Source organism: Talpa occidentalis, unplaced genomic scaffold, assembly GCF_014898055.3.
Source record: "Talpa occidentalis isolate TD23 unplaced genomic scaffold, MPIMG_talOcc4v2.1 talOcc4.361, whole genome shotgun sequence".
NCBI lineage: Eukaryota > Metazoa > Chordata > Mammalia > Eulipotyphla > Talpidae > Talpa > Talpa occidentalis.
Window position 1 is genome coordinate 16,832 of NW_023603863.1, and position 17,909 is coordinate 34,740.

Sequence of the window (17,909 nt, forward strand, 5' to 3'; positions counted from 1 at the left end):
TGCGGTCAGGCCACTCCGCCCTGACCCTTCGGAAGGCTGAACACACCCCAAAGGCGAGACTGTCCCACCCACCAGCAGGCCAGGCCATGCTGCTGGGGTCGGGGGGAGCTCAGAGCTGGGGGCCAACCTTGCAGAGCTCCCTGCCCTCTCTGGGCCTCACCCCTCCCTGGGCAAATGGGGGTCTCCCTGAACCCCACCGTGGGGCACGTGGGCCTGCCTGGCTGCCACCTTTCGATGACCTCCCAGGTCTGACTTGGGAGGCCCAGAGAAGGGGTGACCCCACCCAAGGGATCCTGGCCAGTAGGCACGGGAGGATGGCGGCCAGGGCAGGGAGCTGGCCGGGGGAGTGGGCCCGCACACCATGGCACACAACACGGGTGCACCTGGCCGAGCTGTTTATTTGAGGTTGGAGGCAGCCCCAGAGCCCCTCCCCGGTCATAAACCACCTCCTGCCAGGGACAATAATGAGTGAAATCGCCAAGAAGCACTCGCGGGGTGGGGCAGCTGGGGGAGGGCCGGCAGCTGGGTGTGTGTGGGGGTGCAAAGTCGAATGCAGCACCCCATTCCTGGAGTGTCCCTGCTGATGGGGTGGGGCGATGGCCCTTTTCTCTAGCCCCCACCTCCAGGGATGAGGGCAGGGGATGGGAGGAGCAGCTGTACCCCCTGGGGACCAGGAAGAGCCTAGAGCCCCTGGGAGTTAGGGTTGGGGTGCACCGGCACCCTTAGTGTTTGAGCAGATGGGGCGAGGGCCCAAGAACTAGTTGTCCTTGGTGACCAGGGCAAGGGCCCCAGTGAGGCGCGGACTGCTGGAGACAGGCAGCCTTGAATGACAAACAGTGCCAGAGGTGGGGACAGAGGAACAGGGGCCTTCGGGACCAGCCATGGGCCAGGCACTGGTGCCCTCGAGGCCAGTCTGTGGAGGGGAGCTGGCCCGGGCAGGCACAGCTGGGCCTGGCAGCCTCACGGTGAGAGCAGCAGCTGGATGAGCTTCTGGAACTGCTCGCGGTGCTCGTAGATGTAGACCTCGGTCTCCCAGAGAGCGTTGACCAGCACCATGTCGCTGACCTCGTCCAGCATGATGTCCGCCCCCAGCTGGGGGTTCAATCTGTCCGGGGCAAGGAGGAGTGGTCACCCCAGGATGCTCTGCCTGGGTGGGGACGAGAGCTAGGCCTGGGGCAGGCCTGGGACACATGGCAGCCCTGGGGCATACGGCAGCCCCTGGGGGGAGGGGGTCCATGCAGGGGCTGGGGTGGGGAAGGTCCCCAGGTTCAGCAGGCCGGGTGAGGTGCTCAGCCCTCACCTGAAGTACTGGATGTCCACCATCTCACACCAGGCCCGGGCCCGGTCCACAGCTCGCCCATCTGGATCTGTGCACTGGCGAGAAGCAGCCCCTGTGAGTGGCCAGCCCACACGGCCCCACAGCCCCTGCCTAGGGCCCCAGGCTCTAGCCTAGTCTGGTTAGCCAGCCATCAGCAGTGACTTCGGGCGAGTCCGCTGCCTGGGCCACAGTGACTTCCCAGCTGTGCATCAGAGGGGCCCTGGTCTCAGGAGGGGCAGTGGCACCCATTCAGGGCCAGTGAGCATGTAGGGGGACATACTGAGGGGCTGGGCCTCATGTCTGCACTTGCTACAGCTTTTGTCCAAGGGACACTCTGGGCTTCCTTACAGGCGGGTCTGCAGCTAAAGGATGCATGAAAACCCCCATGGCAGGTGGTCACTGAGGGCCCCTGTCAGCACAAGATCTTGACTCAGGGGACTCTACCGCTCAAGCTGGCTAACTAGAATGGGCTGACAGAGCCCTGCCATTCCACAGAGGGGCTGAGAACACCGCCTTGAGCTGAGGTCTGGGAAACTGACCTGGGGAGGGGGCTTATACTCACACAGTCCACCACCATCTTGCCCAGTTCCTTGGCCCCAAAAACCGTCTTGGCCAGTTCCCAGGGGTTACTGGGGCGGAAGACATCCACACAGGTCACAGGCACCTGGGGGGCCCTCCCTGTGCCCAGAGAGACGACGATGGAGAGTTTCTTCACCTTGTCACCCTGACCCTGGTGGGAACAGATAGGGGTAGTTGAAGGAGATGTTCTCCCACCCCCTGAATCTTTCCTTGGGTGGGGGGGGGCACCCAGGGGTGATAGAGGCCCACAGTGGGGTCCTGGGGATAGTGAGGGGGTCACTGGTCTCCTGGGGCAGCAGTGCAGCCAGTGCTGCCTCCTTCATTGCAGAACAAGCTGTGCCATTTGTCTGGGCACCCCTGCCCTCACCCACTCTATGAGGTGCTCAGACAGCGGGGAGGCCCTCCTGCAGGAAGGCTGCCCTGCTGTGTCTGGCCCCTAGAGGGCGCTTGTCTCTGACGGCCGAGCTACATCTGGGACTCTCTGATGACCCAGTCAGCAAGGATAGGGTGCCTGGGTGCCGCATTGTCCTAGAACTTCACAGATAAGAGTGTGGAAGCCTGTGACAATCTCCAGCAATGGCTGAGTGAAGCAGGGGCAGAGTCAGGCAAAACCCTGGTTCTGGGCCCCGCTCTCACCTCTGCGGAAGCCTGCCTGGGCCACATCGCCCTGCTGAGCCCCTGGGGCCGAGAGCCACTTCTCTTCCCTGTCACTAAGTCTGCACTGCGCAGTCCCCAAAGCTCTCCTGATGGGGCCCCCTCCTCTGTGAGCTCTTGCTGAGCCCCAGGCCCGCTACGGTCCTCTCACAGCACTAGAAACTTGGAGGGAGGGTCCCCTGGAGGTGAGCCCCTGGGGCAGGCGCTAGTCTGGGGGTGGGGGGGGTGACTGTGACTGGCAGGGCTGTACCTGGCGTGCCTGCTGCCCACCCACCCGTGCAGACCCTGTAACCAAACATGACACTCTTCACCCCTTAATTTAGATGGGTCCTCAGGACCCCTCTAAACACAATACTTTGAGGAGACAGCACCAATCAAGCAAGTTCAACGTGAGCAAAAATTTCTGTGGCTGCACGAATGAATGAGTGTACGAACAAAACCAACGGCTCCCCGAGGAGTCAATCCTCACAGTTGTGGAAATGGGGTGTCATGTCGGCAGTGGGCGGTCACGGGCAGTCCCTCCAACTTGAAGCAGCGCTCACCTTGCCAATCAAGTCCTGGTTGTACTCATGGATCTCGGTCATGGCGTCCAGCGTGGGGTTGTTGGCCAACAGCCCGCCATCCAGGAAGCGCCCGTTGGGCCGGAAGTAGGTGGGGGCTGCCCCACTGCTTCGGGCTGCCCGCCACACTAGTTGGTCTGGGGGTGGGGAGAGGAGTATGGCCAGGTGACACAAAGGGCTGGTATAAAACCCTGCACCTCAGATCCCAGGGGATGCGTGCACATGTGTGTGAGCCTGTGTGTGTAAACACGGCTGCGGGAAGAGGGAGAGGCTGGGAACTCTGAGGAGCAGGCCCACAAGGCTGTGGCGTCCGCCCCACCATCTTGGTGGAAGGCAGGGAGTGGCCGAGGAACCTCCTCTAGGTGCCGCGGGCCTGGCAGCACCCTGGGCCTCAGCTGTAAAGACCCGGGAGAGCAGACAAGGCAGCGGGTGGGAAGGTGGTGGCCTGGGATGCCTGGGGGGAGGCCTACAACTCCCGCCCCACGGCTTCTCAGGCCAAAAAATCCCACAGATTCACTAAACACGCATTTAACCTGAGGGCCGAGTCAGAGGCTTTAGGTTGATATTCTGGCTGAAGCGAGGCTCCCGTGTGGACTGCGGGGCCTCGTAGTTCCGGAAGAGGTGGAGCTCGGCCGGCTGCCGGTCAGACAGCGTCCCCGTCAGCATCACCCTGGAGAGGAGCGAGAAGGGGCGGGACACCTGGCGTCACTGCCCGTGTCCTCCCTTCACACTCCGCTGTCGTCCCAGGCGCGGACAGCAGCTATCAGGGGCCAGCGAGCCCCGCAGACGATCCTGGGAACACATCCTGAGACTCCACGTGGGAGCTGGACACGCACAGGCTGCAAACAGCCACTACAGCAACCCCTGGAGAGGACGGGAGCGCCCTCTGTCGCAGTGGGACGTCGGCGGGCGGCCCAGGCGCCACCCTGCCCACCCAGCGGGTTGGGGTCACGCAGGGTGAGCGGGGACGCCTGTGTGGGCTGGCAGTGGGCACCGAGGTGAAGGCTACGTGGAAAGCAGGACAGTGTGGCCGGGCCACCAAGGGTTTTTTTTAAGCCTATGTACCCTTTGCTTGGCCAGAGGGTAACTCTGGAAGGACCCACGAGGGGCGCCTGGCAACCACGAGCTGACTTGAGCCGTGGCTCCGGGAGGAGAGTGAGAGGCGACTTTTCACCATGTCGCCTTTGTGCCCCTTCCATGTCCTACCACGTGCGGCTGGAACCTCCTGACAAAGGCTCCCGCCGATGCTGACCGATGCAGGTGACACCCTAAAGCCCTGCGGGGAGCGTGCGCCGACGAAGCCCCCTAAGGATGAACATGTATTAAGACCCTGACACACGTTGGGCCTCTTCGCTCTGGGAATTTCACTTGGAAAATGCCCCCTAACAAGTCATCTCAGCGACACGTGCTCCCCTGTATGCGGCTTGCCACAGTGAGCAGAGCGGGAAGCAGCACTCTGGCGGCAGCAGGCATGGGTAAGGACGCGATGGGAGTTTTGCAGCTATTCAGAGCGATGCTTGCAAGGCGCTCAGAGTGACGCCGATGTGTATTTTTTATGCTGTAAAGAAAAATAGAAAGGAAAGGGGGAAATAGCCTCTGTGCAGGGAAGAGTTCAGCGCCCCAGCCTGGGACACCATGGAAAGGGTAACTAAGCAACCCTGCCACAAAAAACTAGGTCCTGAGAAAACATTTTAAAAAAATCTTAGAAGGATCAAAGACCTGATAAGCGAGGTGAGCTCTGAGGGTGAGAATCCCCAAAAGTAAAAGTAGCGCAGAGCCGGCCTTGTACTGAAAGGAGACAGCAAACGCAGCAAACGTGGATGTCAGTATCGATGCCTCGTGGAGCCAGATGGGCAGAAGGCAAAGCCCAGGGCCCAGCAAAGGTTAGGGGTCTAATGGGAGATACCCTCACATCAGGTTGGGACCCCAAAGGGCTACACTCTTAAGGTAAAGGTGAACTAGAGATAAACCTGCTCCTTTCCCACCCCTGGCAGCTGTGAGGGAAGTGGCCTTGGCAGTAGGCAAAGGAGGAAGAAAAAAAAGTCCCTGAAAACATACACCCACAGGGCCTCCCTGGTGGCGCAAGGAGTTAAAGCACTGCACTATGAAGCTATCCGCAGCCTCGGCAGCATGAGTTCGATCCTCGGCCGGCCGGGGAGCAACCCACAGGGTGAGACAGACCTCTCCTGCCTCGTCCACTGCTCCCCTCAGCAGTGTATTTGAGTCATTCTGCCTGTTCTGCTCCCCACTCTGTCTCTGGTGAATCCTCTTACCCTCCCACATTTCTGGCCTGCACCCCAGCTCTTGTATGCATAAATAAATAAATCTTTAAAAAAAAACAAACATAAAACCATAAACTAACCCTCTTGCAGATTTGTCACCTAAATTCACATCACGTGGGGGAAGTCCTCATGAAGTTAGTCTGGGTGGCCCCGGATGGCAGGTACCCAAGTACCTGGAAGGGAGAATCTGAGATACTCTGGAGGAAGAGAGTCTCATTCAAGGCCTCACATATGGTTTTTTAACACCAAGGAACACCACGGGCTTAAGATTGTGGCTACACGTATATTGCTTTTTAAAAATAGTCTGCTAATATCAAAAAAGCAAGCAACAACAAATGTTGGCGAGGGTGTGGAGAAAAAGGAACTCTTCTGCACTGCTGGTGGGAGTGCAGACTGGTCCAACCACTATGGAGAGCTGTGTGGAGGTTCCTCAGTCTACTGAAAATGGAGCTACCATACGACCCGGCAATTCCACTACTAGGGATCTACCCAAAGAACACAAAAACAGTGATTCAAAAGAACACCTGTATGTCTATGTTTGTTGCAGCACTATTTACAACAGGTAAAACCTGGAAACAACTCAAATGCCCAAAAATAGATGACTGAATCAAGAAGATGTAGTATATATACACAATGGAATATTATTCAGCAATCAAAAAAGATAAACTCATGCCATTCGCAGCAACGTGTATGGAGCTAGAAGGAATTATGCTCAGTGAAATAAGCCAGAAGGAAAAAGAAAAATACCGGATGGTTTCACTTATAATAGGAATATAGGGAAACCAAATAAGACATCAGTGTAAAAAAATAATAATAATAACAGTACAAAACACAACAAAGCAAAAACAGACAATTATAAAGCAGAGACATCCTGCAGGGACAGAGGAGGGAGAGGGATCAGAGGGATGGAGGGAGGAGCACAGAGGACTGTGGTGATGGTGCAGGGGTGCCTTGGGGAAGGAAATTCTATGGGGATTCAATCTGAGGGAGTGGAGGGAAACAAATATTGTTTAAAAATAAATAAAAATAAAAATACAGTCTGCTAAAAAAGATGAAAAGGAGAGTAGCAAAAAAAAAAAAAAAAAAAAAAAGGAGGGACGGGTCACTCAGGAAGATTGAAATAATTTCAAATGATCCTGCTGGTGGGTAATTCACTACGGATAGACCCTCTTTAGGGGAAAGCCAAAAGGATGTACTTTAGACAGAAGGAAAGTGGTCACAGAGCAAAGTTTGGGGTGCAAGAAAGTGATTCATACAAACACATATGAACACCCACACACACCTATGCAGCTGTATATCCAAACTCCACGTGTGCTACAGCCACTCATGGTGGTTTGTGGGAGCCTACCTACTGCCACCCTCATGGCCTGTGGCCAGACTGCTGGCAGCTGACATCAGACACTGTGGGAGGATTTATGCTGTGGGAACTGAAAACATAAATCAGGGCTTCTTCCCCTAGAGATCTGGCTTACCAGCACGCCACTGGATAAGTCTGAATAAATCTAAATGAACACCAACTTTTAAAATAATAATAATAATAATAATGTCTTGTAAGGCTTAGCAAAAAAATAGATTTACAATACAGAAAATAATTAAGATAAGGGGGTATATGGAATTAAAGTATTTAAAAATCCTTGATTATCTGAGGGGAGGGTAGTGGGAGCAATTAAATTTAGTCTTTTATAAGTTATGTATGCACTAAAAATGAACAAGTGCAAACTTCAAGCTACTGGGAGATGGTGGGATATAGTAATTGAAAGTATTCAGTAAATCCAAAAGAAGGCAAGAAAGAGAAAAAGAACAAAACAGGATGATCCATGTTATCCCGAATACCTCAGTCATCATGTAGCCATCAATGAATATCACAAACTGTGATATTAATCCGCTGAAGGTCCTGATAGTCAAGCCAATCAGCTCAATCAGACCTCACTAATTAGCTGAAATAAAGCTATAACTATGAACTACAAACCTATAAAAGGACTAAATATTCCAGGTAAGAAAGAGAGCAGCAGATTAGAGACTAACTCCACCTACATGTTGTATATAAGAGATATACTTAGAACCTAAGGATTCAAGAAGGGGAGCTAAAGGGTGAGCACAGACAGACTATGCAGATATCACCAAGGAGAGCCGGGGTAACTATACTGACACCACATAAAATGGGATTGAAGGACAAAAAAATTCCTACAGATAAAGAGGGATGTTGCTTAATTATGAGCTTCCCATCACCAGAAAGACACATCAACATTTAAGCTCACATGCCCTTTAACAGCATAGTGCCAAATATAAAAAATAGTAAAAAAAAAAAAGGGGGGGGCAGAACTGCAAATCCTCACAATAGAAGATTCAGCAAACCTCTCTTAGAAACTGAGAAAAAAGCAGACAAAGGATTAGTAAAGATATGGCAGATTTGGAAATTTTAAACAGTGGTCTTAGCCAATACAACTTGATCAAGTATAGAACTTGGCAGCCAACTAACGCAGAATCCAACTTCTTTGAAAGTGCACGAGGATGTTTCCAGAAACTGAATGTGGAAGCCACAGATGCCGTCTGAATAACTTTTAAAAAATTGGCATGAAACAGCGCAGGCCCTCAGGTCGCAGAGTTATTAAAACAAAAAGAAAACCCAAAGAAAGTATCAACAGGAGTAAGTATATAAAAACAGAGATTAATGAAACAGAAAACAAACATACAAGGACAGAGGTGGCCCCGCCACCCAGATCCTAAGATTTAATGAAACGCTGTGGTTCGGCCCTAACAGACCCCAGCAAGGGCCCTTGGCCCAGTGCGGAGAAAGTAGGGCCTGAAGCCGAGGAGAGACACTCTGCGCCCATGTAACTGGGGAACCGGCTTATCCGTGTGGACACAAGAATCTGGACACAAAAATCAGTTCCAGGTGGAGGAATGTGCTAAGCTGGAAAGGCAGCTCTGGAGAGTTTTCTGACCTGACACAGGAAAGCAGCTTCCTGCCTCAGGCTGAGGAAGTGGTTCTTAAGAGAGACAGAAAAAGCACAAACTATACAAAGGGAAATATTTATAAATTCTACTATATCAAGAACATCCGTTCCGCAACAAAACCCCATGGAGAGCATGAGCAGACAAGCCACAGCGGCGGGGAAGTGATCCCAAAACCGTGATCCATCAGGACTAGTTTTCAAAATATGAAAAAGATCATTAAGTTTTCTGGCCCCAAAATCACATATCCCAATTTTGCCCAAAATAGGCAAAATACTTGAACAGGAGATCCATGTGGCCTCCATGCAAATGAAAAGGCGTTCAGCCTTCTAAGCAGGAAAATGAAAATATAAAGCAAATGGAGGCCCCCCAACATGTTTTACAGCACCCCCACTGGCGAGGATGAAAATATTGGCCGATAATCAAACACTGGAGAGAATGCAGAGCAAACTCTGCTAACGGGGTGAAAGGAGAAGCCCCCACTTTGGAAAGTAGTTGGGCAGACTCTCTCAGAGTTGAGGCCCGGGTGCCCTGAGACCCAGCAGCTTGTTCCAAGGCTGACATCGCGGGGAAACTCGCACATGCCCAAGCCAGAAAACAGCCTCTCCCGGCAAGAGTGCCTGACGGCACCAACCCAGGTGTCCCAGGGACGGGGGAGGAATGTACCGAGGCGGTTGGCCTGATGGACGCCCCCACGGTGACAGCTTCCACCCCGTTGCCCAGCGCAGGATGGAGGGGAAGGCGAGACAACTGCAGCCCAGAGACAAGCAAGACCCGCCCACGTCAACCACGCTGCGTGGCTCCTTCCCTCACTTGGTGCTTCTTCAACCACACCAAGAAGCCAGGACATCCTGTCACCACTCAGAAATGGTGGGGCAGCAGGAGGCAGGAGCTGGGTGGGGGGCGGAAGTGTGGGGAGAGACACAAGCAAGGAGCTTTGGATGTGGTTGGTGGTTAGGCGGGTATTTTCTTCATAATTATTCAATGAACTGCTTCATGTACTTTGCTAAAGGCATGTTCTAGTTCATCCCAATAAAGAGAAAAAGTGTCTAGAATAAAATATACAAAATTTCTTTCAAGAGTTTGTCTTTTGGTTAATCATTCAACAAGATCCAATATCCATTTATGCTAAAAACTCCAAAAAATGGGACTAAATGGAACCTATTTAAACATTATATATATTGGGCCTTCCTGGTGGCACAGGGGGTTAAGATGCAACCTATGAAGCTGTCTGCAGCCACTGCAGCACGAGTTTGTTTCCTGGCCAGCCAGGGAGCAGCCCACATGGCACAGGAGACCTCTCCTGGCTCGCCTGCTGCTCCCCTCAGCTGTGTACTTTGGTCACTCTGCCTGTTCTGTTCCCCGCTCTGTCTCTGTTGAATCCTCTCAGCACCCCATACCTCTGGCCAGTACCCCAGCTCTTGTATGCATAAATAACAATTATATATTAAAATAATTAAAAAATAAACATTATATATTAAACATATATGACAAACCCACAGCCAATGTCATACTCAATGGTGAAAAGCTGAGAGCATTTCCACTAAGATCAGGAACAAGACTGGAAAGTCCACTATCACCATGGTGATTCCACATAGTTTTGAAGTCTTAGCTTAAGCAATTAGGCAAAAAAAAGACATAAAAGGTGGGCCTCTCCTGGTGGTACAGCGGTTGAACGCTGGGCTGTGAAGCTGCCCTCAGCCTCTGCAGCGCCGGTTCGATCCCCGGCCACTGGAGAGGGTCCCACATGGCGCGCAGACCTCTCCTGCCGCCCGCTGCTCCCCTCAGCAGTGTACTTCGGTCCTTCTGCCTGCTCTGCTCCCCACTCTGGCTCTGGTGAATTCTCTCACCCTCCGCGCTTCTGACTGTGCCCAGTGCTTGTATAAATAAATAAATAAATCTTAAAAAAAAAAAAAGACAAAAGGAATCCTGCTGCAGGAGGCCTTGATGTCCCAGCCAGATAAGACACTGGAAGGTAAAGGGCCTCACACCGTGGGGCTGAAGATTCCTTGTGCCTCACACCGTGGGGCTGAAGATCTAACATTCCTTCATTTTTTGTTCTTGGTCATAAAAAGAGAAAAATTTATCAGAAAAGTACATTAGGCAATAAATTATATGTATCAGTAGGCTGCAAGCAATTGGCATGGAAAATTACCTGTTTAGACATTAGTTATTAAACAATTTGGCCCACTTGACAATGGGAGATGATTTATTGTACATATCTGACAAGCAAACCAGCACAACTATTATAGTAAGTCCTCCTTTTGCTTTTTTAGAAGTTCCTTTTATTTAGAAGTTTCTTAGGAAAGTTTTTAAATGAAGTTAACTGTGTTAAGAAGTTTGTAGGTGGGGGCCTCCCCGGTGGCGCAGCGGTTGAGCGCTGGGTTGCGAAGCTGCGCGCGGCCTCTGCGGCGCCGGTTCGATCCCCGGCTGCTCCCCGGCCACCGGAGGAGGGTCCCACATGGCGCGCAGACCTCTCCTGCCGCCCGCTGCTCCCCTCAGCAGTGTGCTTCGGTCCTTCTGCCTGCTCTGCTCCCCGCTCTGGCTCTGGTGAATTCTCTCGCCCTCCCGCGCTTCTGACTGTACCCAGTGCATGTATAAACAAAACAAACAAACAAACCAGCAAACAAATAAATAAAGCATGCCTCTATAAAAAAAAAAAAAAAAAAAAAAAAAAAGAAGTTTGTAGGTGGAAAAAGTTCTGATAGCTGTGTAGCAGCTGGTCTCTGACTGAAGGCCATGTGAATAAAATAGTCTTTTGATGCTTAGGCTTTAGCTGATAGGGATGCACTGGTGGGTATCCACTGTCTTAGATAATTGTCTAGCTGAAAAAATAAGTTTTAGTGTTAGGTCTGGCTGGGACCCGTAGGAGCCAGTAGTCCATGGGAATAAAACACACTAATTGTTTCTGCTTTACACATGACAATGTATTTTTTTTTCTGCTTACTAACAATGAATAAATAAAGACCTGCTGAGTCTCTCGGCAGAAGATACTTGCACCTCATCTAAGTGTTAGTGTCTCCTCGCTACCTCATCCCCTTCCCTTCAGCCCTTAAGTTTCAGCCCCTTACAGGTCGCCGAGGCCGTCTCATCCTTTCAGGAACCCCTGACACGACATTTTGCCAGAGGCTGGTCCCCGGCAGAATCCAAATTGGGAAAGAAGTAAAACTGTCACTATTCGCAAATGAAAATATAGAGGACACACGACAGGACAGCTGCCACAAAGATGCACTTGGGAAAACGACCCAACAGCAAGGGAAACAAAAGCAAAAATAAACAAGTGGGACTACCTCAAACTTAAAAGCTTTTATACCTCAAAAGAAACCACAAGGGCCTCCCTGGTGGCACAAGGGGTTAAGCCTCAGCACTATGAAGCTATCTGCAGCTTCTGCAGCACAAGTTCTATCCCTGGCCAGAGAGCAACCCACACGGCGCAGCAGACCTCTCCTGTCTCCCCACTGCTCCCCTCAGCAGTGTATTTCAGTAGATCTGCCTGTTCTGCTCCCCACTCTGTCTCTGGTGAATCCTCTCACCTCCAGCACCTCTGGCCTGTACCCCAGCTCTTGTATGCATAAATAACTAAAATAAATCTTAAAAAAAAAAAAAGGAACCATCACAAAAACAAAAAGGAAATCTACAGAATGGGAAAAAAATATTTGTATACCATACATCTGACAAGGGTTACTCTCCAAAATGTACAAAGTAGTGACACAACCAACAAGAAAGAAACAAGCGACACAATTACAAAATGGGTAAAGGGCCTTCTTGAAAGAAGATGTTCAGACAGCCTACAGACTTATGAGAAAATGCTCAATATCACTTATTATAAGAGTATTGCAAATTAAAACCATACTGAGATACCACCTCAACCCTATGAGAATGGCCCATAGAAAAAAGAAGAGAATTAACAAATGTTGGCAAGGTTGTGGTGAGAAAGGAACTCACATCCACTGTTGGTAGGAATGCAAGGTGACACAACCTGTGTGCAAAACGATGTGGAGATTTCTCAAGAAAATAAAAATGGAAATTCCACATGACCCAGCAATACCGCTAGTAGCTATTTACCCAAAAATAGCTTACAAGAAGAATACGAAAAAATCTAATATGGTAAGATCTCTCTCCACCTATGCACATAGCAGCACTGTTTACAATTGCCAAATCATGGCACCTGCGCAAGAGCCCTTCAACAGATGAATGGAGAGAGAAACCACAGAACATATACTCAATGGAATATTACACATCTGTGAAGAAAGATGGAATGGTGGCATCTGGGACAAAATGGATGGACCTCAAGGTAATTATGTTGGGTGAAATCAGTCAAAAAGTGAAAGACAGATTTCACATGGTTTCCCTCATCTGTGGACTATAAATTCCCAAAAAACATGCAAACAACAGAAGGAATAAAAATTTAAACACGGCAAAAAGTGTGGGAAAGTGTGGAGGGGTGGAGGAGGGAGGCAGATGGAGCACAGGCATGAGTAGCGTGGTAGAGGGGAAAAAAGTTTAAAAAAAAAGTCTTTTTATGAATAAAGGTCTACCGCACCCTCTAGGACTCCCTCGTACTCCACTTCCTCCAAGAAGTGCTCCCTCCCTCTTGCTCTGATGGACGGTCAGTCAGTGGGCAGGCACTGGGCTAGATGCTGGGACTACAGCTACAACTGGTCATGTTCCAGCTTCAGGGGCGCCCACTGAGCCGGTGAGACAGCGTGAGGCAGACAATACAGTTGGTGGGGTGGGGGAACCACGGAGAAGGAGCAGTGCTGTAGGCTCTTCTGGGAACCTCAGACACACACCACTTCACATGGCTGCCGCCTTTTCACATCACTCCTCTCCTGCCCAGACTGGAAGCAGCTCGTCAGCCTGCCCCCGCCCACCCCACACACACATAATCTCCCCACACACACACACACCCCTCCACTCACACCAACCCCTCTAACCCAGGGACATGGTGTTTTTGTGGGAACATCAGCCATGGGCAGAGGGTTTCCACCATGTTCCCCAGGAGAAGCCCCTCACACCAGTCACCCACCTTTTACAGACCAGGACCTGGGGAGAGCTGAGGGGCCAAGCAGGGCGCCTGCCCTGGAGCTTACTTGGGCTTCTTGACGTCCGTCATCTTGGTGTGCTCTCCAAACTCCCGCTTCAGGAACTCCTCCAGGGGCCCTGACTCGTAGGGCCGCGAGCCCCGGAACACCTCGTCCTTCATGCGAAAGTACACACCACGCATGTAGGCCATGGACTTGCCTGGGAACAGGGGTGGAGGGATGTGGGGGAGACGCCAGGGCTGGCCCCCAACAGCCGGCTGCGGGAACCAGAGGCTGCCACGGTGGGCACTGCGGCACAGGGCTGGGCTCACCCAGGCACCACCCCAGCTGGAGCTCTGGGGCCTGGAGCCATGGGGAGCACGTAGACAGAGATGCTGGCTCTGCCCTGGTTGCCTGGGTGACCCTCTCTGGCCTTCAGTTTCCCATCTGTAACTTCACAGGCCCAAGGTGAGAATTCTTAAAACCCAGGAAGTGCCAGGCAGTAGACTTTCAATACTATGGCAACATGGTCCCGGCAAGTTGTTCTCAGCTGCCCTCTAGGCTGGTGGTGCCCTGTGTCCGTGCGCCCTGGACTGCCCGGTGTGGCCTCCTCACACAGTGAGCACCCAGCGGTCTGTGCCGCCCCCCTCCCAGCCCAGCCTGGGCCGTAGGTCCTGAGGCCCGGGAGCGGAGGGTCCCCTCAGGAGGCCTCCAGGTCTGAGGCCGTTCCGGAAAGTGTGGAATCCGACCAGCATGTGGGCAGGGCTGTTGGCTAGAGGCACTGAGGCCAAGGACACGTCCCATTGGGGTGGCAGCTGGACCCTGCTCGGGGAGGGCCCCTCACAGTATCTCACCACCCAGAGGCCTCCCTAAAGAGATACCACTTAAGTCCAGTAGTCAGTCCAGTAAGGGCAGCGCCCAGGCAGCTTCGTGATGCAGCAGTGACAGCAGACTGGGCAGGCAGCCTCGGGAGTGCTGGGCGGTCCTACCCCACAGGCGGGCGAGGTGGCTGTGGCCTCCCCTCCCTGAGGGCTGTCATTTCCCCACGGGTAAAATGACATGGGCAGACAAGGGCGCTGGCCTTCGCTGATTCTGTGACTCCCCCATCCACCAACTGAAAAGGTTTTCCTTATTTCCAGCAGGTTTAGAGGCCTCAAGGGGCCTGGGGAAGGGTGGTTGAAGCAATGACAAAAAAAGGCTGCCTTCACCGAAGAGCAATCAGCTCTGCCTGGCCGCTCTTCTCCTCCAGCCTCTGACCCCAAAACTCTCAGGAGCCCCCAGAGGGCTCACAGGCCCGCTCCTCGCCCACGGCCTTCTTTGAAAAGCTGGGAAAACAAACTCAGTCCCCGTGAGGGCAGGTGTCACCCCACGCCACCCCTCTGGGTCTGTCCTCACCATGTAGAATCGCCAGGGCCAGGATGCCCCTGTGCTGGTCCCGGCCACCCAGTCGAAGAGGTCCTTGGTGGGGATGCCTGAGGCCTTCTCAATGGCGATGAGCAGCTGGATGATGACCAGGCCTTTCACACCCCGCCGTCCAGGCAGAGCAGGTGGTCGTGGCTGCGTGGGGGCAGCAGCAGGAGAGAGGGTGCCCTGAGCACCAGCTCCCCAGCCCATGCCCCTGAGCATCCAGGCTCAGCAGCCCTGGGGGAATGTTTAGCCCAACACTGGGGAGCTCAGTGCCTGTGGGATGTGGCAGGGCGGCCAGCAAGAACTCACTTCAATTCCCAGCCCCCTCAAGGAAGAACTCCCTGTCACACCCGAAGGAATGCAGCTCAGGCGTCCATGACCACCCAGAGTCACAGGTGGGGTAAGTGAGGCTGCTGCCTCGGGCAGCTCACTCCTGAGTTACCTGCTCCCACAGGCCCTGACATGGTCCCCAGGTCTGGCGGGCCCAGCTCCCAGACCTGGAACCTTCCTTCTGGTCCCATCCCTCCATCTCAGCGGATGTGCCCCTGCTGAGCGTGGCCTCCCCTGCCACCTCAGGACCCTGTCACCAGCCTGCTGGGGCTCACCCCTCCTGGTGCACGTGTTTACCAGCGTTCTCCCCCCACCCCCTGCCCACTGGAGGTTCCCTGAGGGGAGCCACGGCTCTCTCTAGCTCTCCCAGCGCTGAGCACCACCTCCAGCCCCCAGCCCTGCAGCAAGTTAGAGGGTAACAGCATGTGGCTAGAGGTCTGCAGGGCCCTGAGTAAAGAGGCTGCAGCAAACAAGCAAGAGACCCTTCAAGGACAAGGACTGGCAATGGAAGGACCAGCCGAGCTAATGGTTTCCAGGCCACCCGAGGATGATCGCACAAGGGTGTCCTGGCTGGCTGGGGCTGCTCCAGGGAGGACGCTGCAGACTCCCTGCTCCACTGGAGAACCTGCCTTTCCTCTTGCTGGTGCGACACGTCGGTCCTCCCTCTGGTCCTCCCTCTGGTGCAGCACCAGCTGCCTCGCTAGACCCTGCACAGGTGCACAAGTGGGTGTGCACGTGCAAGTGTGTGTGTGAGCAAGTATGTGCTTTGCGTAGGGACACCCCCAGGGCAACGTCACAGGATGACTGCACAAGTGAGTGGAGCAGCCAAGAGGAAGTCGAGCCTCCGGTGAGAAGAGGCAGAGCTTTGCCCTGCAGCTGCCTGGCACTGCTTCCCTGCAGGGGCTGGCACTGAGGGCCCAGCAGGAGAAGTCGGCAGTGGCAGAGAGGCACAGACTAGGGAGACCTGGATGTGGGTGTCTGCTTTGACACTCATTCTGTGTGACCGTGAGGAGTCACTCCCCTGGCACTCAGGTTCTGCACTTGTGAGATGAAGCTACTGGGGCCTTCCTAAGGCCAGTAATAATCAGCAAACAACTAAGTTAACTGTCTTGAAGAGAGGGGGGGAGAGCGCAGCCCATGGAGGCACATTTGTCCTGGCTCCTTGCCCTGCTGGCAGGCGCTGGCACTGGGCACCAGGGCCTGTGCTCCACGATAGGGCTGGGGCTTCTTCCTTTGGACCCACCACCCAGGCTGCCTCCTAGCATGGGCCTGGGCTGCTCAGGTGTGTGGAATCAGCTCACTGCAGTAGCTCTGGGGAGGGAGGAGGGTTAGTGGGGTGCAATGAGAGGTCCAGGGACTCAGCGTGGCAGCAGGCGAGGGCCCTCTCCAGGGAGAAGCTGGGCAATTCCCCTCCCGCCCCCCAACCAAGACAGGGCGGGGGAGGGGCCAACAGGCTTGAGCCCAGAGTTGCTGAGTCAGGCCCTAGACTCAGTCTCTTCTCTATGAGCCTCTTGAGCCACCTCGCAGCTGGTGCAGACCAGACAAAAGCCTGAGCCTGTCTTGGGGCATGCAGCACAGGCCCTCTCCCTCTTCTACTTACGTCCGCTTCTCGTCCCGCAGGGAGCTCAGGATGAAGGCCGGCTTCCGGGCCCGGGAGATGTGCACGATGTCCTGAAGCTCTGTGGGGCACAGGCGGGGTGAGCTGGGGCCAGGCAGCTGTGCCCCCGTCCTGGGTCCCAAGAGCCCACTGGAGCTGTACCCTCACCCACTGCCTCTGGCAAGAGCGAGGATTCCTGGTCTCCAGGGCTCACAGGCCCCTCAGGGGAGACTGGAATGTAGGGGGACTCTACTGCTCTGGGGAGGACCCCCACTCATGCCAGCCAGCCCCTGGACCAGCTTTGGGTTTCCTCCCAAAGCTCGAAGCACAAGCACCCCCGACATGCAGTGCACTGAGCATGGCTTCACGCATGGGGCCAGTGCTGCCGACAACACTGCAGTAGGAACTGCTCTTCCAGTGACAGCAATCATGTTACTCAGTCAAGGTCATTCAGCTAAAAGGCTTGAGCCAGAATGCTCCTGGGGGTCTAACTCTGGAATGAAGGGACATGCGCCAACCACTCTTCAGCTGCTGCCCTGTTCTCATGTGCCCAAGGCCCAGCCATGCCCACCTAGTGTATCAGCCACCCTCCTGCAGGCAGCACAACCCCAAAAGTCTGGCCCTGCCATGCCAAGGCACCTGCTCTGAGGCTCTCCCACCACTGAGTGGCTAGAAGCAGCAAAACAGGAGGCTACTGGGCGGCATGCCTCCCCTCGCCAGGGCCAGCACGCAGGCAGTAGGAGGAGAAGCAGGAGACTGGCCGAGAAAGGCAGGGGACAGTGGCAGGGCAGGTGCGTGTGTCTGGACATGTGGCCGAGAGAAAGGAGAAGAGCAAACTGCTCTACAGCTAAGTCGAGGCATGGCCAGGCTCTGCAGGCCCCTCTAGGCCCAGCGCGTTACCATCTCATACTTGCCCCAGGCCACCATCCAGCCCAGCTGGGGTCACTGACTACCTGTAAAATTGAGAGATCAGGATGAGGGGGCAGGACCTGGCTGGGGATGGGCGGGGAGGAGACAGAGCCAGGGCGAGGGTGGCTGTGGGCTCGGCCTCTCCTGAGCACCAGGCCTGGCTGGGCTCTTCTAGAGCGGCTGCTGCATCCCCAGCAGTAAAAAAGGAAAAGGCCGCTTGCTAAGGATCGCTTCCTGACTGGCCTGTCCAGGGGATCCCACACCCCAACCCTCTAGGGCCCCGGGTGGGCCAGC

The 17,909-nt window shown here is 54.0% G+C and overlaps 1 protein-coding gene across 1 annotated transcript; it reads right to left on the bottom strand.

Annotated features, from left to right (window-relative positions):
- Positions 1 to 361: 361 nt before the first annotated feature.
- On the bottom strand, positions 362 to 16,862 carry LOC119256656 (85/88 kDa calcium-independent phospholipase A2-like; the record flags this gene model as incomplete). Its single annotated transcript, XM_037524433.2, is given in 10 exon segments — positions 362 to 1,105; positions 1,301 to 1,374; positions 1,881 to 2,048; positions 3,094 to 3,248; positions 3,645 to 3,781; positions 13,442 to 13,592; positions 14,768 to 14,797; positions 14,800 to 14,901; positions 14,904 to 14,929; positions 16,710 to 16,862. Coding segments are annotated over 10 exon segments (1,141 nt in total), but the record flags the coding sequence as incomplete, so codon positions are not given.
- Positions 16,863 to 17,909: the final 1,047 nt, after the last annotated feature.